Raw genomic sequence first — 22224 nt, 5'->3', positions numbered from 1 at the left:
GAACTCAGAACCTCTGAAAGAGCAGTCAGTGTTCTTAACTACTGAGCCATCTCTCCAGCCCACTTGCTTGTCTTTTGAGGGAGGGTCTTAAGTAGCCCAGGCTAGCCTCAACTCTCTACATGCCTGAGGATGGTCTTGAACTCCTGATCCATCTTGCCTCTCTACCTTCCAAGTACTGGGATTATAGGCACTCACCACCAGGCCCTCTTTTTTTTGTTTTGTTTTGTTTTTAACTAAAGCTTTACATGTGGTGCTCCCTGTAGGATAAAAGCTACGTGGCCTGCTCCCCACTACCTCTAGCTGTCCGAGCCTCCACAGTGCCCTGCATTAGAAGGAAGGCCTCCTCCCGCCTCTGGACCAGGACAGCTATTTCCTAGTTCAGCATGCTCCACCGTATAAATTTGTTATCCCAGGTTACTTAAGTGTGGATTTCTCCACTCCTCTCCAGGCTTGCCTAAGTCCAGGAAAGATTGCCAAATGGTCCTTTCGGCCCCCAGAGTCTCATTTCAGGTTTCTGAGATCTCAGGCTTTTCTTTATCCCAATCAAAATCTGTTCCCAGCAGAAAGATTTGACTTCCCTGTTTACTCGAGGCTGATAACAGATTGATAATTGCCTAATGGCTATTCTTTTCTGAGCTAGCTTCCTTCTTTATCTTAATAATAGCCACAAGCATCATGCAATTAGTGCGCGCCTGGCCTTTGCTAAGCATTTTGTGAGCATTATCAACCTCAAACAGGACAGATCCTGGGCAAAATAATATTAAGGTCTAGATAAGATTCTGACCTCAGGCAATAAAGTGGGAGGAGCTTGGCGAGCAAAGTTATAGAGACAGGCTCTCTCCATTCTTCCAAAAGCATGACCTTGGGGCAAGGGCTGTAGATCAGTGGTAGAACAATTGTCCTTTGTTCATTTCTTGCAAAACTGACCCTGCAGCCGAGGTTTGAGTGCTTGCTGACACTTGTATTTGAGTACAGGAAGTCCGACCCTTCTAGACACCCCCACATCCTACAGAGCAGCTAACACTGAACACCTACTATGTGTAGACATTTTTTCAGAGGTTAACTCCCTGACAACACTGTAAAATGTGTGTTACACCTCATTCACCAATAAAGAAATAAAGCCTCAAGGACGTGAAAGGTAATTTGTATGACATCTAAAAGGAAGTCCTGGGCTTCCAACCTGAGAAAGGACCTTTTAGACGTCTCGCCCTCAGCATAGCAACCCTATCGTCAAACATAGACCTGGCAAGAAAATCTGATCTGGGGGCTGAAGAGAAGGCTCACAGGTTATGAACACTGGCTGTTCTCCAAGAGGACCCCGGTTCAATTCCTAGACCACAAGGCAGCTCACGCCTTTGGAACTCCAGATCGCCGCCTCCTAGTCTCCTTGGGAACTAGATTCATACATACACAGATAATAGGTAAAACACCCATACACATAAAAACATTTAAAAATCTGATCTCAGCTCTTTGTTCACTAAGCTTTCCATGACGATGTCAAAACAGCTTAATGAGTGAAAGCCCCCTCTGTCAGGCCTAAGACTCCCCAGGCCCCACTCGTGGAATGAAGGTAACAGAAGCAGGCCCAAGTGATGAGAGCTTCATTGCCAAGAGATTAAGGAGGCTGCTAAGGTTAAAAGAGTCCCAGAGCCAGACCATAGTGTTGCATGCCTTTAATCCCACAAGAGACAGGTGGATCTCTGTGAGTTTGAGATCACCCTGGTCTACATAGTGAGTTCCAAGAAAGCCGGAGCTAAAACAGAGAAACCCTGTCTCAAAAGGGGGAGGGAGGGAGAGAAAGGGAAAAAAGAGGAGACTGGTTTATGAAAGATCTTAGATTTAGGCTAAATCTTGAGGCCATTTGAGAGTAGGGGAAGGGATTCACAGTAGTCATGAAAGGCTCTACTTTTATGGAATTGGAAGGGATGGGGGAAGGTACGTGCATACGAATGCTGGGGCCCCCCCGCAGAGACCAGAAGGAGCTACATCAAGGTGCTGGAGTTAACAGGCTTTTGTGAAGCCACCTGACCTTAGTGCTGGGAATTGAACTCAGGGCTCCTGCACAAGCTGCACACACTCCCAACCACTGAGCCATCTCTCCAGCCCCTAGAGAACGTTCTTAATCTCCTTGAGCCTAGGTTTTCCTCCTCTGTAAAGCACTCCCCACCTCCCGGGGTTTAGGGAATAAACAGGGAACACTTACCCAGGGATTCCCTGGCATGCAGTAATTTTTTGGTATGCTTTACCCATTATGATTCACTTCCGCAGAGACATTTCATTGTCCTTTAAAAATCCCTCTGATGTGGCTAGCACTCAAATGGGCTATGAAATTCGAACGACTTAATAATTGTGAATTGCCAGAGGATTTTATGTTACCCCGCAGGAATCCCGACAACACAAGCCCAGGCTCAGCCTCACCACATAGAGAACAGGGCCGGAATATCCTACAACAGACACAGCTCATGCCCTAGAGGAGCATTGTCGTTTTGGGTGGCTGCCTGCTATACCCAGAGCCTACAGCAACCTGGGCCAAAACCCTGAATTCCCTATGAGCTGAAAGAACGCTCATGGATAGTCTCAGGGCAATTACCGTCTGAGTAAATGTGAACTGGTACTGGGTTCAGATGGGCCCTTTAAGTTTCTTTTTTCTTTTTTTCTTTTTCTCTTTCTTTTTCTTTTCTTTTCTTTTTTTCCTTCTTTCTTTTTTTTTTTTTTTTTTTGAGACAGGCTCTCACTGTGTTGCCCAGGCTGCCCCTCTAACTCCAACTCCTGTGCCCCAGCAATCAATCCTTCTGCCTGAACCTTGCAAGTAAATGAGACTATAAGCCTCCCACCATGTCCAGTCCATCTGTTCTAGAAGCATTCATTCTTGCTCCTTTCTCTCCTGCTCTCCTCCCTGTGTTGTGGTAAACCCAGGACCTTGTGCGTGCATAGAAGGCAAACTACCAAGGATATACAACCCCAGCTCTAATTAGTCCCCCACCCCCCCCATCAATTTTTGTTTTTTTTGTTTTTGGTTCTTTTTTTCGGGGCTGGGGACCGAACCCAGGGCCTTGCGCTTCCTAGGTAAGCGCTCTACCACTGAGCTAAATCCCCAGCCCCAATTTTTGGTTTTTGAAACAGAGTCTCACTCTGTGAGTCCAAGCTGGCCAATTCCTTTCTTTGGCCCAGGCTGACCTCTAATTGAAGATCATCTTCCTGCTGGAATTGGGATCACAGGCCACAGCCAATACACATGGTACCTTTTTCTCCATGTATTTTGTTCTGTTGGTGGCTTTTGTGGTTGTTGTTGTTAATTTGTTTGTTTTTGAGGTGATATTACTATGTAGCTGAGATCTGCTACATATGTATATGTATATGAATATGTACATATATGTGTACTTGTACACACACACACACACACACACAAATGCCAGGATGTCTAACATAACTACTTTCTGTCCTCTTTTGGTGTGTGTGTATACAAGTAAAAGCCACTATGTCCATGTGGAAGCCAGAGGTCAACATCGGGTACCTTCTATTGCTCTCCACTTATTTTTTTTTTTTAAAGATTTATTTATTTATTATATATAAGTACACTGTAGCTGTCTTCAGATACACCAGAAGAGGGCATCAGATCTCTTTACAGATGGTTGTGAGCCACCATGTGGTTGCTGGGAATTAAACTCATGACCTCTGGAAGAGCAGTCCGGTGCTCTTAACCGCTGAGCCATCTCTCCAGCCCCACTTATTTTTTGATAACTTGGAGCTTGCCATCTCAGAAAGGCTGGCAGACCAACAAGCCCCTAGCTCTGCCCGTCTCCATCCCTCCCCCACACTGGGGTCAGACTCCCACCAGCATCCAAGACTACTCTTTTTTTTTTTTTTTAAAGACTTATTTTTATTTATATGAGTACACTGTAGCTGTCTTCAGACACACCAGAAGAGGGCATCGGATCCCTGTTACAGATAGTTGTGAGCCACCATGTGGTTGCTGGGATTTGAACTCAGGACCTCTGGAAGAGCAGTCAGTGCTCTTAACCGCTGAGCCATCTCTCCAGCCCCTTAAAACCAACTTTTTTTTTTTTTTTTTTGGAGCTGGGGACCAAACCCAGAGCCTTGCACTTCCTAGGCAAGCGCTCTACCACTGAGCTAAATCCCCAACCCGCGATTTCTTAATTAAAGCTTGTGGGGCTTGGTTCATGGAGTCTTGATGATATAGTCTTTAAAAACAAACCCTTTCTGAAAGTACATTGGTAAGCTGGAACTATATGGTCCTTTCTTTGTTTGTTTGTTTTTACCGGAAGAGCTGGCTTTTTGGCATAAAACCTGCCATGTTAATGCCAAGAACACCATCTCTATTAGCCACAGAGGCTATGTGGTTGTGTCATGAAACTCATCTCTTTGATACATGCAACCTTTGCCAAGAGCATGCTTGGTGTGAACCTTGCTGGCCCAAGATCTAAATCCAATGAAAGGGTAGAGAGATAGGAGCCCAAAGGAAAGAAAAGCAAGCCATCAGGATTTGAGAGCCAGAGTAGGAGGATCAGGAGGTCAGGGTGGTCCTCAGGTGTTCATGGGGTTCCAGGCCAGCCATGTGACACCCTGTCTCATAAAAACAAAAAGAAACGGGGTTGGGGATTTAGCTCAGTGGTAGAGCGCTTGCCTAGCAAGCCCAAGGCCTGGGTTCGGTCCCCAGCTCCGAAAAAAAAGAAAAGAAAAAACAAAAAAAAGAAACAAAGCTAGATACTGGGACACACTCTTGTAATTCCAGCCCTTAGGAAGTGGGGGCAAGAAATTCGGGTGTTCAAAGTCATCCTCGGCTATATAGCAAGCTGAGAATAGCCTAGGCTAGACACGAAGCTGAGAATAGCCTAGGCTAGACACCCTGTCCCCAAACCAGAGAAGGTGATTATTCAGTGGATGAGAGAGCACTTGCTGTAGAAGGACTTGGAGTTCAAGTCCAGGTAGAAGCTGGGTGAATCTGGCTGCCTTCTGGTAACCTAATGCTTGCAAGTAGAGACCAGGGATCTATGGGGCAAGCTGCCTAGAGAAGTCAACCCAGTGAGACAGCCTGCCTCAGTAAATTAGAGCATGATTGGGCACACACACACACACACACACACACACACACACACACACACACACACTACGGAGTAGGGGGACAAAGACGTTAAGATTTGGTGCTCTTCCAGAAACAAAAGAGATAGAACTTTGAGACCAGAGTGAACTGGGGAAGAGGGGGAGAGTTGCAAAGCGGCCGTCTAAAGTTGGCATGGATAAGAGATGAAATGTTACCGATAACACTTGCCCCAAGACCATCAATATCCAGCTACAGAGTCCCTGGTCGAAAGTGACAGATGAGCCCACTTTCTTTTTCCTTGTCTGGCAAAGCCTTCAACATGTTCTGGTGGCAGTGGCTGCACCAGAGAACCTTGCTGGTTCCTGGCTTCCTCCCTTGCACCGCCTAAATTCCAGTGAAATGTCTGTAGGTCATTGTGCCAGGACTCCTCTAAGTGACTGGCACATCCCAGCTGGAATCTGGAAACTGTATTCTTGTCCCTGGGTGGTCCAACCCCCTTTTGGCTCTTAAAGAACCCGAGGCCTGGATTCAAAGCCGCCTGTGTCCAACGGCCAGAGGAGGAAGCTGGATTTCCAGATGCTCACAGCTGGTGCCCAGCTCCAGGCAGGCTCCAGGGAGCCGATCTCCATGGGAGCTGGTCTGGCACACTGGCACTTCCTGACTCCTGAGAAGAGGAAGAGGGGAGCGCGCCAGTGAGGGCAGGGGGATTGTTGTGTTCTGCCTTTGGCCATCTGTGGGAGAACGAAGATAGATTCAGTCAGAATTAGTTCTACAGACGAATGTCTTTTGGTTTCCTCCCCCACTGGAATGGAGAAGTTGAAGAAAGCGCCCGGCGCTCAGCCTGTATCCAACCGAAGTGATACTGGAGAGAGTCCGAGTTCCTCAGCTGAACCACCGTGGCCCTGCCACAGCTGGCTCCTCATTCTTCTTTTTTTTTTTAAAGATTTTTTTTTTTGTTCTTTTTTTCGGAGCTGGGGACCGAACCCAGGGCCTTGCGCTTGCTAGGCAAGCGCTCTACCACTGAGCTAAATCCCCAACCCCGATTTATTTATTTTTTTAATACATGTACACTGTCGCTGTCTTCATACACACCGGAAGAGGGCATCAGATCTCATCACAGATGGTTGTGAGCCACCATGTGGTTACTGGGATTTGAACTCAGGACCTCTGGAAGAGCAGTCAGTGCTCTAACCACTGAGCCATCTCTCCAGCCCCCTGGCTTCTCATTCTTATGCTTCCCTGCACACACTCTGAACACCCACTCATCCCCTCCCCCCAAAGGCTTTCCATCCATTCTCTCTTCTCTCCTGTTCTATCTCCTATTCCTGACGTGCCTACGAGCTCCTATTTAGCCTTCGACACCCAAGTCAGAGCCAGGTATAGTGGCTCATGGGTAAGGCAGGTTTGTTAAGAGTCTCGGGCCGGTTTAAACCATAGAGCAAGTCCCAGGACAGCCAGGGCTACAAAGCAAGAACCTGTCCAGGAAAAAAAAAATTAAGAATCAAAACAAATTAATAACTCAAGTGTCACGGGACAAATTTGCCTCAGTTCATCATCTCCTTTCTGCCAGGAACAATTATTCCCACCCTTCCACTTCTCCTGCTGGGCAAGGATGCTATTTTCTTATGATTCTATCACACTATTTATTAATAAGGGGTTTACACAACTTGGTGCATGGCACATAATAGGTACTCAATAACTCATATATATGTGTCTGTGTACATATACATATATGCCAGTCTGAGGCCGTGTGTGTGTGTGTGTGTGTGTGTGTGTGTGTGTGTGTGTGTGTGTATGATGGTTTGTATATGCTTGGCCCAGGAGGTGGCACTATTAGGTGTGGTTCTGTTGGAGTAGGTGCGTCACTGCGGGTGTGGGCTAAGACCCTCATCCTAGCTGCCGGGAAGCCAGTCTTCTCCTAGCAGCCTTCAGATGAAGATGTAGAACTCTCAGCTCCTCCTGCACCACGTCTGCCTGGATGCTGCCATGTTCCTGCCTTGATGATAATGGACTGAACCTCTGAACCTGTAAGCCAGCCCCAATTAAATGTTGTCCTGTATAAGAGGAGTTGCCTTGGTCATGGTGTCTGTTCACAACAGTAATACCCTAACATACATACACACACACGTACACACACACACACACACACACACACACACACACAATCTTAACCGCCTATGTAGGTGAGAATCAACTTAGCCTTGGCTCTGCCTCTTCCTCCAGAGAGCAGGGATTACAGACAGGGTTCTCTTCCTATGCAACAGCCCACTGTGCTCAGTTTAGTTTATGCAATAGCCCACTGCGCTCAGTTTATGTGGCGCTGGGGGCATTAAGCAAGGACTTTACTAACTAAACTACATGCCCACCCCATGGGTTACTTTTTGCTTTGTCGTAAGACAGGGTCTCATATAGCTCCTGCTGGCCTTAAACTTGCTGTGTAGCCACGGTTGGCCTTGACTCCCCAATCCTCCTGCTGCCACCTCTCAGCGGCCAGGATTCCAGGTATCTACCCGACACCTGGCTTCACAATGTTCCCTTTGAACAGAAAGAGAAATCTCTTTCATTTCATACCACAGCATGGCCAGCTTCCAAGTCTTTCTCCCAAGGACAGGGGCTGTGACCTTCACTTTTGTCACCAAATGTCCAGAACCTGATTCACCGGGACATGGAGAAGACTCCAGATACGGGAGGGGTGTATTGATTCAATCATTTTATGTAGGCCTACTCAGGGCAGTTTGGGGGACATCCTCCACTTGGAGAGGTGGGAATCCTCTTCCATTGCACTACGGCTAGAGTCCTTTTCTGCTGAGGAAACTAAGGCCCTGTTCTTGGCATCAAGACCAGTAACTGTGGGAGTAGGGCCCAGGGCTGACCTACTTCTGCCGCACAGGAAGTGAGTTTTGGAAAACAGTGCATCCTGGCACTGAGCCCAGTTCCGAGACCTTAGTTAAACTGTTTCTCTCTCTCTGGGCCATGAATTCTCTCCTTTGTCAGAAGAGGCCTGTGGTAGTTCTGGTGAACCAGCAAAGCTATGGGAAGAAAGATCTATCAAGATCCAGAGACACACGGGGGCTGGAGAGATGGTTCAGGGGCGAAGAGCACTGACTGCTCTTCCTAGAGGTCCTGAGTTCAAATCCCAGCAACCACATGGTGGCTCGCAACCATCCGTAATGGGATCTGATGCCCTCTTCTGGTGTGTCTGAAGACAGCTACAGTGTACTCATAGACATTAAATAAATAAGTAAATAAATAATAGATAAAGATCAAGAGACACATAAGACATTGTCAATAAACAAGGCATTCCTGCCTTCCAGGTGTGGTACCACACCTCTTTAGTCCCAGTCCCCCCGCCCCGAAGGCAGAGGCTGGCAGATTTCTGGGAGTTCAAGGCAAGCCTGGTCTACATCATGAGTTCCAGGATAGTCAGAGCCACACAGTAAAACCCTTTCTGAAAAGAAAAAGGGGACCTCCTTCCCTCTTATTTTACCCCAGACCTCTGTCCCTGTTGAGGCCTCTGTAGAGGGGCAGTCCCACACGGGTGGGCTAAAGAACTGTGGTACCTTCCCTCCTGGGCCGGAAGGACACTGGGGTAGAGAAGTACCAGTTCTGAAGTCAGATCTCAGCTCATAAACTGGGTGACTGGCTCACCCCTCTTTGATCTCTAATACAGTCATTAGTCTAACCAGACTCGATAAGGAACTGGTTGCGAGTACCTGGTGGCACTGACTCATGGGTGGAGCACGTCCTTAGCATGCGGAAAGGCCCCAGGTTGCAAAATCAGTACGAGACCAAGTCCGCACGAAAACAATTGAGCCAGCTCACTTCCTGTACAATAAACTCTCACACGGACTTAGACTGGGCACCCTGCTAACTGCCCGTGACGGGGTATGTCACCGGGACTTGGGTTTCTCAGGGAATGTTCCCTTTCCTTGCTGATTCTCTCCAGTCCTGGCCTAGAATTGAGGGGAAATATGACTGAAGTAAACGGACCAGAGGTATGTAGAGTGCGGCATGGCTCCGGTGTGTGTATCCGCAGAGTTCATGTACTGGAAACCCAACCCCCAGAAATTAGAGTGATGGCGTCTGAAGGGTGGATCACGAAGAGAACGGAGGAGTCAGTGAGCTCATGAGAGAGCAGAAGTCCATGACGGTGCTAGGGGTAGACTGTTCACGGCGTGTAGGTGTGTGTTCACGTGTACACACACGCACAGACAGATGCACACGTGTGGGCACGTACACTTGAGGGCAGCCTTGGGGGGTCCTTCCCTGGCAGACACTCACCTTGTTTCATGAGACAGGGTTCTCCCTGGGACCTGGGGCTCACCCCTAGGTGAGGGTGGTGGGTTAGTGATTGCCAAGGGCCCGCGGTGTACTCCCTCAGCACTTAGATTACAAGCATAGACCAGACATCCGGCTTTTTGATATGAGAGCTGGGGCTCAAGCTCGGGTCCTCATGCGTACGAGGTGAACACTAACTAAAGGGTTCATGTTCTTTTAAAAGATTTATTTATTTATTTATTTATTTATTTATTTGCTTGCTTGTTTATTTATGGTATATGAGTGCACCATCACTGTCTTCAGACACACCAGAAGAGGGCATCAGATCCCACTACAGATGGTTGTGAGCCACCATGTGGTTGCTGGGATTTGAACTCAGGACCTCTGGAAGAGCAGTTGGTGCTCTAACCACTGAGCCATCTCTCGAGCCTGTTAATGTTTTGTTTTTTAAAGAGGGAGGTCTGGGTAGATGGCTGAGTACTTAAGAGCATGTCCTGCTCTTGAAGGCATCAAGGCCAAGTCCCAGCATGGACATCAGGTGACTCACAATCACCTTGAGCTCCGGGGACTCCGATCCCCTCTTCTGGCCTTCTGCAGACACTCGCCCACACGTGCACTGACACAAGTATACATGATTAAGAGTAAAAGAAGTCAGCCAGGCATGGCAGTTTAATCCTGGCACTTGAGAGGCCAAGGCAGACTGAAGCTAGCCTGGTCTATATGAGTTCTAGGACAGCCAGGACGACAGAGCGAGACCCTGACTCAAAATAAATAAATAAGGCCCAGTGCGGCGATGCAGGCCTTTCATACCAGCACTCTGGAGGCAGAGGCAGGAGGATCTCTTGTGAGTTTGAGGCCAGCCAGGTTTACAGAGTGAGCTCCAGGATACCCAAGGCTACACAGAGAAATCCCATCTTTAAAAAAACAAAACATAATAAATAAACAGCCCAGGGGCTGGGGAGATTGCTCAGAGGTTAGAGTACTGACTGCTCTTCCAGAGGTCCTGAGTTCAATTCCCAGCAACCACATGGTGGCTCACGACCATCTGTAATGGGATCTGATTTCCTCTTCTGCTGTGTCTGAGGACAGTGACAGTGAACTCACATATAATAAAATAAATAAATCTAAAAATAGTTAAATATATAGCCCAGTCTATGGTGTCCAGTTACAACAACATTAAACAGAGAAGGAGAGTGTGCAAAGCCAGGGTTCTGGACCTGGGTTCAAATCCCAGCTTCGTCCCTTCCTACTTATCTGGCCCCTCTTCTTCACATCCCAGGTTCCCACTGAGAATGACACTGTGCATCTCACAGTACTGACTTGAGGATTGCACGTTCACAGGCGTCGCTCTGGGGCTGGGCCTATGCCAGCACTCAGGGAATCACAATTTTCCTCCTCACCCTCTGGCTGGCATCCAGCCCCTTCCCCAATCCCCCACTGCAGGCCACATTCAAAGCGGCCAGTGTGGCTATGATTTCTGAGAATACAACCCTTGGCTGTCTTGTGTCTTTTCAGTCACATCTTCCTCCAACCCTCAGCGTTTCAAAGGAGGGAAAGCCCTAGCGTCGTGCCACCGAGTTGGCAAACGTCCCAGAGGATCTTGTCCACCAGCCTCTGAGCTTGACACTCAGTCCGTTCACGTTCACTCACGTCTGACAAGGTCAATGAGGAAAATACACAGGGCAGATCAAAGGCGCTGTCAAAAGCTCTCGGGGGGGCTGCTCTCCTGGCAGGATTTCACACCATACAAAAGGGCATGCAGGGGTGCTCCATAAAGCTCCCCCACTCACATGCCCAGAGATACCAAAAGCTGGTTACCATGACAACGCTGCTGCCAATGTTATATATAAATTGTGTGTGTGTGTGTGTGTGTGTGTGTGTGTGTGTGTGTGTGTGTACATAGCCACCCAGAGATGCACAGAAATAAACTCTTGGCATAAGTTCCCCCTATTCCAAACCTATCGAAATAACCCGCAAGGATTGATGGCCAGAGGGAAGGAGGAAGGCAGCTTTTGAATAAACAGGCTTCCAACCAGAGCCTCCCCAGGAATGCCACCTGCTTTGCTGAATGTCTGGCTTGTTTCCTGCACCTGGAATAAAGTGATACATCATTGATGAAAGAAGGAATAAATGATGGATGAAGAAGAACAGAAAGGGGCTGGGGATTTAGCTCAGTGGTAGAGTGCTTGCCTAGCAAGCGCAGGCCCTGGGTTCGGTCCCCAGCTCTGAAAAAGAAAAAAAAAAAAAAAAGAAGAAGAACAGAAAGACCGGGGTTGTGGTGCACCCCTTTAACCCCCGCACTCAGGAGGCAGAGGCAGGTGGATCTCTGAGTTTGAGGCCAGCCTGGTCTACAGAGTGAGTTCTAGGACAACAGCCAGGGCTACTTAAAACAGGAAGAAAAAAAAAAAAAGGGAGGGAGGTAGATGGGAGGGAAGGAGGGAGGGAGGGAAGGGAGAGGCGGAGAAGCAGCCTGACCTGTCAGGGCTGTAAAGAGTTCCTGCTGGGTGTCCAGTCACACTGAACCACTTTTGGTTTTGGTTTTGTTTTTCTGATGGAGGAGGTGAGGCTTGTGAGAGGGGATGAAATTGTTAGGTGAGGAAACATCTATAATCCCAGCACTACTTATGTAGGGAACCTGAGACAGGAGGATTGTGTGAGTTCAAGGCCAGTTTAGGCTAAATAGGGAATTCAAGGGACTCCTCTCTCTCTCTCTCTCTCTCTCTCTCTCTCTCTCTCTCTCTCTCTCTCTCTCTGTGTGTGTGTGTGTATGTATGTGTGTGTGTGTGTGTGTGTGTGTGTGTAAGAGAGAGAGAGAGAGAGAGAGAGAGAGAGAGAGAGAGAGAGAGAGAAAGAGAGATTTCTCTGTGTAGCCCTGGCTGTTGTGGAACTCACTCTGTAGACCAGGCTAGCCTCAAACTCCGAGATCCACCTGCCTCTGCCACCCCAAGTATTGGGATTAAAGATGTGCACCACCACTACCTCCTACTGGCTGTGAGATTAATTTATTTGATTGATTATTTTAATTTGACAAATTAGTCAAATTAATCCTTGATCAATTAATAATTGATCAATCTAATTATTTGAATGAAATAAACTGTTCTGGACAGGACATGTCCATGTCCATTGTACTAAGGAACTCACCTTAACTGTCCTTATCCACACAGGATCAAGCCAAGTACAAGTCAGCATTCAGGCAGTCACAAAAGAAAATACCAAACGACCCACCTGCCCCCAACCAAACCACACATAAAAAAGGCAGGACATGAAGAGATGGGGGTGGGTGGGGTTTGATAAAGATACCTTGTTTACACCTATGAAATTGCCGAAGAACAAAAGAGAGGTTCTAGTTTTAAAATAGGGGCTAGAAGTGGTGGCTGGTACCTGTCTTAATCCCAGCACTTGGAAGGCAGAGGCAGGTAGATCTCTGAATTCAAGGCCAGCCTGGTCTACAGAGCCAGTTCCAGATCAGCCAGGGGTACATAGTGAGACCCTGTTTACTAAACAAACAAAAAAAAAAACCAAACCAGACCATGCTGGCTAGTTTATGTTAACTAGACGCAAGCTAGAGTCATCTGAAAGGAGGGAGCCTCACTTGAGAAATTGCCTCTGTAAGATCCAGCTGTAAGGCATTTTCTTAATAGTGGAATGGAGGACAGGCCAGCCTGTTGTGAGTGGTACCATCTCTGGGCTGGTGCTCCTGTGTTTTATAAGAAACCAGGCTGAGTAAACCAGTAAGCAGCACCCTCCATGGCCTCTGCACCAGCTCCTGCCTCCAGTACCTGCCCTGCTTGAGTTCCTGTCCTGACGTCCTTTATGATGAACTGGGATATGGAAGTGTAAGCCGAATAAACCCTTTCCTCCCCAAGTTGCTTTGGTCAAAGTGTTACAGCAATAGTAACCCTAAGACACAGACAACAAAGCAAACATATATATAAAAAATTTTTAATTTATTTTATTTATATGAGCACACTGTCACTGTCTTCAGACACACCAGAAGAGGGCATCGGATCTCATTACAGACGGCTGTGAGCCACCATGTGGTTGCTGGGATTTGAACTCAGGACCTCTGGAAGAGCAGTCAGTGCTCTTAACTGCTGAGCCATCTCTCCAGCCCCTGAGACTTCTTATAAACGAGCAAATGCCTAGGCTAATCTTGCACCACAACTAGATCATAACTCGATTACCTATTAATTCTATTCTAAGTCATGCCACATGAATCCTCTCTCTCTCTCTCTCTCTCTCTCTCTCTCTCCCCCCCCCCAGGATGCCCCACCTTCTGATCCTGCTTAGATCATCGGCCATAAGCTTTTCTTATTGGCAGGTGAAACTTCCATACATTGCACAAAAGATTCCCTCTACAGGGCGCATATGTACACTCAGGCACACATGTGTGCACATTAAATAAATAAATAAATCTAATCTTTAAGACCTACACGGACAATGATAACGACGAGAGGATGACAGCCAGGCACCTTTAGATGCCTGGTAAAGATGCTTGTCTTCCAAGCCTGACAAACTGAGTTCAATCCAGAATCCATATGGTGAAGAAGAGGAGGAGGAAGAGGAGGAGGAAGAGGAAGAAGAAGAGGAGGAGGAGGAGGAAGAGGAGGAAGAGGAAGAAGAAGAGGAGGAGGAGGAAGAGGAGGAAGAGGAAGCAACACCAGCAGCAACAGTTGCTGTCACTGCCAGGCCGAGGTAGAACACGCCTTTAATCTCAGTACTCCGAGGCAGAGGCAGGTGGATCTCTGAGTTTGAGGCCACCCTGGTCTACAGAGTGAGTTCTAGAATAGCCAGGGCTACACAGAGAAATCCTGTCTCAGAGAAGGAGAAGGAGGGAGAGGAGGAAGAGGAGGAGGGACAACAGCAGCTGGAAGTGAAGGGAAACACCTCACAATTCCAACACAAGACCGGTGGAGACAGGAGGATGGGAAGTTCTGGGTCTTCCTAAGCATGAGGATGTCAATGCGTGTGAAGCCATCCTGGCCTCCAGGAGATCTCAGACAAGGGCAGGGGATCTTCCCGAGGATTTCAAAAGAACTGTGAGCGAGCAGATCCCCAATCCCAAAACTTCACTAAGAACACAATGAGCGTTGGATTTCTATAATGATTAAAACACTGAGCAGCATGATATGCTGGTTTAAGGTCAGATATCACACTATAGCCTTGGTTGTTCTGGAACTAAATTGTAGCCCTAGCTGGCCTTAAGTTTCTTTTTTAAAAAAATTATTTACTTATTTAATGTATATGAGTACACTGTAGCTGTCTTCAGACACACCAGAAGAGGGCGTCAGATCCCATTACAGATGGTTGTGAGCCACCATGTGGTTGCTGGGAAGTGAACTCAGGACCTCTGGAAGAGCAGTCAGTGCTCTTAACCACTGTGCTGTTTCTCCAGCCCCCCCCCCCCACCTGCTTAAAGGTGACACCACACAAGGTGAGGTGGGCTCTCCAGCATCAATTAGCAATTTTTTTTAAAGATGCCCATCCCCCACAAGGCCACAGGCCAACTGATGGAAGCCATTCCTCAACTGAGGTTCCCCCCTTCCCAGGCAACTCTAATGGCAGCCAGCGTTACAGCTAGTTGGGGATTGGAGTGGCATTTGAATTCAGGTCTGAAACCCTGAGTTCTGAGTTTCCATACTGGCCAGCCCATTTCTAAAATGAGGGTGACGCGAGGCTTCGGCCTGGAATATAACCTCCGTTCGTGTCATTACTAGGGTTCAGAGATGGAATGTAACGTGCCCAAGTCAGGAAGTTGTGAAGGAGGGACAGGAATTTTACATCTTCGGGAGCCTAGTCCAGGATTTCTTAAAGATCTGCCTTCTAATGTCTAATGAGTGGGGGTGGGTCCTGTCAGCCCCAGCAGCGCCCTTAACTGCCCCTGAACGGCTCTTTTGCCTCAGATCACCAGGTGGACCCAGAGCGAGACCCTTGTGTTTTGGCGCCACCTTGTGGTCATAACTTAACACTGCCACGTGAAACTGCTTGCTTGAGCCCGCACACGCCCTTTGAAGAACCAGGGATGTACCCTGGCACTGGGGCAAATACACGGACACGGTAGAAGCCCAGGTACAGGCTCCTGGATACCCCGGGTGTGACATGCACACCATTTTCTTCCAGACTAAGTCAGCTGTAGTTGTGCCCCATTAGTCTCTGGCTCGGAGTAGAGGCAGATGGTGGATCTCTGGGGCTTGAGGTCAGCTTGGTCTATCTAACTAGCTCCAGGCCAGCCATGGCTATGAGAGAGGAGTAGAGGCAGATGGTGGATCTCTGGGGCTTGAGGTCAGCTTGGTCTATCTAACTAGCTCCAGGCCAGCCATGGCTATGAGAGACTGAGAGACACCTCCTTAAAGGCCTACACCACCATGCTTGGTCTTTGCTTTGTTTGCTTTTTTTTTTTTTTTTTTTTTTGGTTCTTTTTTTTTTTTTCGGAGCTGGGGACCGAACCCAGGGCCTTGCGCTTCCTAGGCAAGCGCTCTACCACTGAGCTAAATCCCCAACCCCAGCTTTGTTTGGTTTTAAGACTTATTTTATTTTAATTTGTGGCACGCTGGGTGTGAGTGCCAGTGTGCGCGTGTGCGCCAGGTGTAACTCCTCACCCAGATACACATTCATCCATTGCTTGATCAAATCGATCAAAATGCACTCCCTTGCTCTTACTCTGTACCACCACGGTCTCGAGTGTGACATACTTACCTCTGAGGTCATCACATGACATGCTCACCTGGGAGGGACAGGGGACATACATTTCAGCAGGAGGTCCTGGGTTCCATTCCCTGCACCTCATAAACTTAGTGTGGTGGTGCACACCTGTAATCTCCACCCTTGGGAGGTGGAGACAGGAGGATCAGAAGTTTAGGGTCGGGGCTGGAGAGATGGCTCAGTGGTTAAGGGCACTGACTGCTCTTCCAGAGGTCCTGAGTTCAAATCCCAGCAACCACATGGTGGCTCACAACCATCTGTAATAAGCTCTAATGCCCTCTTCTGGTGTGTCTGAAGACAGCTACAGTGTACTTATATATAATAAATGAATAAATCTTAAAAAAAAAGAGAGAGAGAGAAGCCTGTGTGGACTAGGAGGTGAGGATGGGCCTCCCAGAGAAGGTGATGCTGTGTGGGGCCTTGAAGGAGTTTATGAGACAGAGACTGTGTAGAAAATGGCTGGTTCTTTCTCGAAACTCTTCAAAACTCCCTACTCTACCCAAACATCTGGGACTGGAAAGTCCTTTGCTCTAAGACAATGGGAATGTGACTTTCACAGTGTGCATGTGTGTGTGTGTGTGTGTGCATATATGGGGTGCACATGTGCTCATGGGTGCACCTGTGTGTGTGTTTGCGTGTGTGTGTGGGGGCACAGTTCACATCGGCAGGGAGTACTTACCCAAGCACCCCCTGGAAGGGATGGCAACCAGATTTCCATGTTAAATTCTCAATCCACAATTCATCCACACAATAAATTCACTGCCAACTGATAAAGATATAAACCACCCACCCAGACAAGATAAAATCGATCTAGTTCACCTAAATCTCCTAAATCTGAACCATCCTCCTCTGTAGACTCTGTCTTGATAACCCTCCTTCCTCCTCTCTCCTGCCTTACAGAAACTTTTTCCCTGCCCTACTCTCTACTGTCCAATCATGTACAGTCTTGACATCAACCTATACCAGGGTCCCTCCCACAGTCCCACAGGACCCACATCCCCCAAGGACCGACACCCAGACACCCAGCTCTTGGTATAAGTACTTTATTTTAATTATAATAGGTGCCACACCAAAACTACAGTAGCACAAAACACAATAATACAAAAAAATAGAGTCCCCAGTTCCAAACCCCATGTCCTTGTGCCTGCAGGGAAACTCCGGGCTTGAGAGGAGGGCTCTTTCTGAGGGCGGGTGCCCTTCCTAATTCTGCCCTTCTCAAATCTCTGGAGGGACAGGGGTCGGGATGCTGCTTTTGCACCCATCCATCCCTAACCAGCCTGGGTTTTCCTGCCTTGGCTCCCTGCACACCCTGAGCAATGCGTGCATGGCTAACTCCAGCTCAGGACCCTGCTTCTAGATACTGGCATCCAGGACGGCCACCTGTGGGGAAGCAGGGCGAGGGGATAGAAAGGGCAGATGATCCCACCCAGAAGGTCCCCCCTGTGTGGCAGGGCGTGGCTCCAGCACCTTCCTGCTTCCTGTGTTACTTTTCCCCGAAGAGCTGAGACCTCGAATGTGTTCACAGGGACCAAGAACCTTGCCAGACACCGGCTTGCAGCTCCCCATCCCAGTGCTAAGACTATCGCTACGCTAGCAGGACCGAGACTACACTGTCTCTGCGTCTTGGCCAAGGAGGACTCTGGCTTCCAGGTGAGTGTGTGTGTGTGTTGTGCTATGTGGGGGCATGACTTGCCAGGGGCTGTGATGGGCACTTCTACTGCGCTCCTCACACACAGGTCACAAGAGCTTGCTCCCTACAGCAGTCATGAAAACCTCAGTGAGCGCCACTTAGTGGAGGCCCACATATCTGTTAGGTGATGCTGTGGGTGGATGACATCCTGCCATTCCCTGGAGCCCGATGGGGCTGGGAACCTTCCAGTCTTGGCCTGCTGCAGAGGGGGGTGGGGTGGGGAATGTGTGGAATGGCTGTCCTGTAGGGTTTGGGACGGTACCCTGGGGCTTCTGGGAGTGGGGCTATGGTGTTGGCTTCTAGTCAGGACACTTGGGGGCTCCACTGAGAAAGCAAGACAAATGCTGCCTCCTCAAAGGGGCTCAGGGGCTGTGGCCTGGGGTAAGGCACTAGAGAAGGGGTCCCAGGAGCCAAGCCAGGGTAACTACAGGCTACGGAGCTTGGAGGGAGAACTGGACTGCTTTCTCTTTCCCCTTTCCCCTGGTACAGAGGGCGACCACTTCAGGATGTCAGAACTGCTACAGAGAGGCAACCGGTCCCAAGGCCAGAAGAGGTGGGACCAAAACAAGACATCTTTGGACAATAGTGTGCATCTGATGGGGTGTGGGGTCTCAGCCCCGACGGGCTCCTGTGATGTTGTCCAGAGTGTTCAGGGGTCCCCCGGTTGTACGGAGGCCATTACTCTGGCTTTGTACTGCCATAGGGATCAACTTGGGTAACAGCCCGTCCTTGTTGGGGTTCCCATGGTTGGACTCCGGAGACAGGACAGAGAAGGCCATGCCCATAAATCAGGCCCTTCAGCTGGCCACCCCTTCTGCCTGGCCCCTACATCTCCTGACTGCACAAGCAATTACACCAACAATGGGCTAAAGCAGTGCTCAAACTGGTGGCCTGCTCAACAGCCTGGGGTCCCCTGGGGTCAATCAGTGGGGTTTCCTTTGTCCGCAGGTTGTTTAGAAAAAAAAAAGAGAACATAATAAATATACTAATCTTTTTTTAAAAAAAAGTGTTTTAAATGCATTTTCCCTGAAGATTTCCAGTGTATTCCATAATGCTTAAAAAATAGTCTCCCCAAAAAATATATCTTTAAAGCATTTGACACAGTGGTATTGTGGTATATCTGGCATTGGACGTGGCAAAGGGTCCTGTCCCACTGCCATTGTCAGTGTGAGGCCCAGGGCTGGCAAGCCACCAGCTTGACACACCCAAAGGCCCGGTATAGCATCACTCAAGGGTGTCTGGGATGCTGGAGCTTCGAAGGGGGTCAAATGTTGGCTTCCAGTGCTGAGCCTCTGGCATAGGCTTAGACAAGATGGCTGCATACCCTCCAGGGTGGGGAAGGGGCCCTCGGCCGAGGGGCTGGAAGGAGGGTGACAGCGCGGCCCTGTTCCCGGGAGCTGGCTGCAGGCCCCTTCCCTTCTTCCACCTGTGTTCTCTGCGCTTCAGCCCTTACCAGACTTCGCATTTGTGGCGAGGGTTCATGGGGGAGCCGAGCGGGCAGCGGAAGTGTTCTGAGAACTCCTTGGAGTTGGAGAGTGAGCCGATGACCCGGAAGCGGGAGGGGCTGTGCGGATCGGTGATGAGGCCTTCGTGGGAGCTCTCTGGTGTGCGGACCGAGCACCAGACCTGGGGGTGGGGCAGTAACGAAGGGAAGCTGGGTCACTGTGGGGGCCTGAAGCTGCTGGACTGGCCCCAAGATTCCAGGGAGTCAGGAGCAGGTGGAGTGGGGAGGCCAGGGGGTTAGATACGCCCACGGGTGGCCCCTCTCTGCTAGGGGTTTCTGCCCCTTGCCCCTCCAGCCAGAGCGAAGGCTCTGACTCTTCTGTGCCTGGCTCATCCGCACACATGAATCTGCCAAACGTTACTCAGACGCCTTAGAGGATTTGATCCCTTTGCTTAACAGCCTGATGATTCCAGGCACCAACAGAAGGCTGGACACACACTCCAGGGCAATTTAGGAAAACTAAATTAAATTTAGGAAACTTCTAGAACCAGGCATGATGGCACAAGCCTTTAATCCCAGCACCGGGGAGGCAGAAGGCAGACAGATCTCGGTGAATTTGAAGCCAGCCTGGGTTACACAGTGAGACTTTGTCTCAAGAGGAAACAAGAAGAAAAAAAAGAAAGAAAGAAATTTCTAGAATCTTAGACCTAGCAGGGATCTTAGTCCACTTTGTTTACTCATCTACAGGACACAAGATATATTTTTTGAAACAGGTTCTTATGTAGCCCAGGCTGGCCTCAAATTTTCTATGTAGCTTGAACTTCTGATCCTCCCGCTTCTTTATCCCGAGTGCTGAGATTCTAGCCGTGTGCTGCCACGTCCTTTATGGCTAAGCAGTGTTGGGATGACACTGGGGTCACCAATCAGGGGGTGCTCAGCTGGGCTACATCTACCCAAAGGCATCTCCATTACCATTCATTTTGTTTTATTTTTAAATTTTTGGTCTTCTTTTACACGTGCGAGTGTTTTGCCTGACTGCGTGGCACATGTGTGCAGTGTCCTCGGAGGCCAGAAGAGGGCGTCTGCCCCCGCCCAATGGAAACTAGAGTTATGGATGGTTGTGAGACACCATGAGGGTGCTGGGAACCAAACCAAGTCCCCTGTAAGCACGGCAGTGCTGTAACCACTGAGCTATCTCTCTCCAGCATCCTTCAAGTTTAGTCCTTCCTCACAACTCACCTCAGTATAGGGCAGTGGTTCTCAACCTTCCTAATGATGAGACCCTAACACCTCATGGCATGGTGACCCCGGCCATAAAATTAGTTCCGTTGCTACTTCATAACTGTAGCTTTGCTACTGTTATGAATCATAATGCAAACATCTGTGTTTTCCAATGATCTTAGGCGACCCCTGTGAAAGGGTTCTTTGACCCTCCTGCCCACAAGAAGATGTGACCCACAGGTTGAAAAACACTGGTCCCAAAGACCGTCCGATGGCTTTGGAAGGTGCCATTTGAGAACCCTGCCTTTGGCTCTGAAGCTTCTTGTCCACTCCCAGGACAGAACACCCTCCTTTTCCTCCCCTAGGGGAGCTCACCTGTGCGAATCCCAGGAAGAAGAGCTGGTTGCTGGTGAGACCCAGGGTGGGCAGTATCTGCTCAGCTCCGTTCTTCTTTACCCAGTTCTGGTACGCCTGGGAGGAGAGAACACCAGAGTTCAGACATGACACTGGTGAGGAGGGGCTCCTTGTGGAGGTTTAGGGGAAGAGGTGGGTGCTGGGGAGTCAACTTCCTTCTGTGTTCTCAATCAGAAGGGGATGAATTCAGTCCTCAACCTTATGGCCTAAAAGACATCATTCCTGCTGTCAAACGTATGCTTCCTGCTCCAGATTCTTCCCAGAGGTGTGTATTTCAATGGTCCCAGCCAGATACCCAAGATGCACCTCAAACTAGACATAGCAGATGGGAATGACAGCTCTCTCCAACTCCCCCTACACACACACACACACACACACACACACACACACACGCACGCACGCACGCACGCACGCATACACACAAGTGTGCATAGAACTCCCCAATCAATAGTCAACAGTCCTCCCCTTCCCCAAGCTGTTCAACAGTCTTTGATTCCTTCAATCAAACCAAGCCTCCCAGATCCCTGACCACGTCACCCGGCTCCCACACCTCTTGCCTGGACAACCCTCCAACCACTGTCTGACTGTTACCCTGACTCAAGATGATCCAGAAAAGACACCTTTCCCAAGCGAAGGCTTCAGGGGGCCTTCCTGTGTGGCCATGGCTGATTTCTGTGCGAGCTGGGAGAGTAGACCTTCCACTGTTTTGTGGACCGAGTCCCTGCCGTAACCACTCAACTGTTCAGAGTTAAAATGGAGCCACAGATAACACATGAACGGGCACGGCAGTGTTCCTTGAAACAGCGGGAAGGTTGAATGTGGCTCACTGGCTGAGGCCCACAGCCTGGTTTTTACAGTGTGCTAAGTGATCAAACCCCAGGCTTCATGCAAGCTAGACAAGGGCTCCATCCCAGAGCTTTACCTGCAACCAGATTGCTTTTGTAACCTAGTTGTGCGGTTTTTGGTTTTTTGTTTTTTTTTTTTAAATTTCATGTGCATTGGTGTTTTGCCTGCACGTCTGTCTGTCTGAGGATGTCAGAGCCTCTTGAACCCGGGTCCTCTAGAAGATCAGCCACGGCTTTTAACGGCTGAGTTAAAGGCACCTCTGGCCCCCAACTGTGCAGTTCTCAAGCATGATGTTTATTGGCAATAACATCTTGTTGTAATGGCAAAAGGTTGGACGGAGATCCCTGGTAGGCCGTAATTCAAACGTCGTTCCTGCCAGAAGGCCAGAGACTCCCATAATCCATCGCTGGCCCCATTTAGTGCCTGTCCCACAATCAATAGCAGACAGACTCTCCCTTTTCTCACCAGGCTTTTCTTGCCTGACCTCTGCCTCCGTGCACATCGCAGGCTGGGTGGGAGCACTCCCACTTACCAGCTTCTCTCTAGGGCCTCAAACACAGCACAGGA

The 22224-nt window shown here is 49.1% G+C and overlaps 1 protein-coding gene across 4 annotated transcripts in view; it reads right to left on the bottom strand.

The window, feature by feature from the left end:
* Positions 1-17069: 17069 nt before the first annotated feature.
* Positions 17070-22224, bottom strand: part of Ece1 (endothelin converting enzyme 1) — a 101693-nt gene continuing 96538 nt past the window's right edge. For 3 of the 4 annotated variants that reach the window (XM_063288516.1, XM_006239275.5, XM_006239276.5), the window contains 2 exons: positions 20773-20868; positions 17070-19358 (listed from right to left, as the gene is read on the bottom strand). In XM_063288516.1, the coding sequence (XP_063144586.1) occupies positions 19182-19358; positions 20773-20868 (273 nt within the window). In that variant the 3' untranslated portion in view covers positions 17070-19181. The remainder of the gene's footprint in view (positions 19359-20772; positions 20869-22224) is intronic. The other variant, NM_053596.2, reaches the window with a different exon arrangement.

The sequence above is a fragment of the Rattus norvegicus genome, chromosome 5 (assembly GCF_036323735.1).
Source record: "Rattus norvegicus strain BN/NHsdMcwi chromosome 5, GRCr8, whole genome shotgun sequence".
NCBI classification, from domain to species: Eukaryota; Metazoa; Chordata; class Mammalia; order Rodentia; family Muridae; genus Rattus; species Rattus norvegicus.
This window is presented reverse-complemented; position numbering and strand designations above follow the sequence as displayed.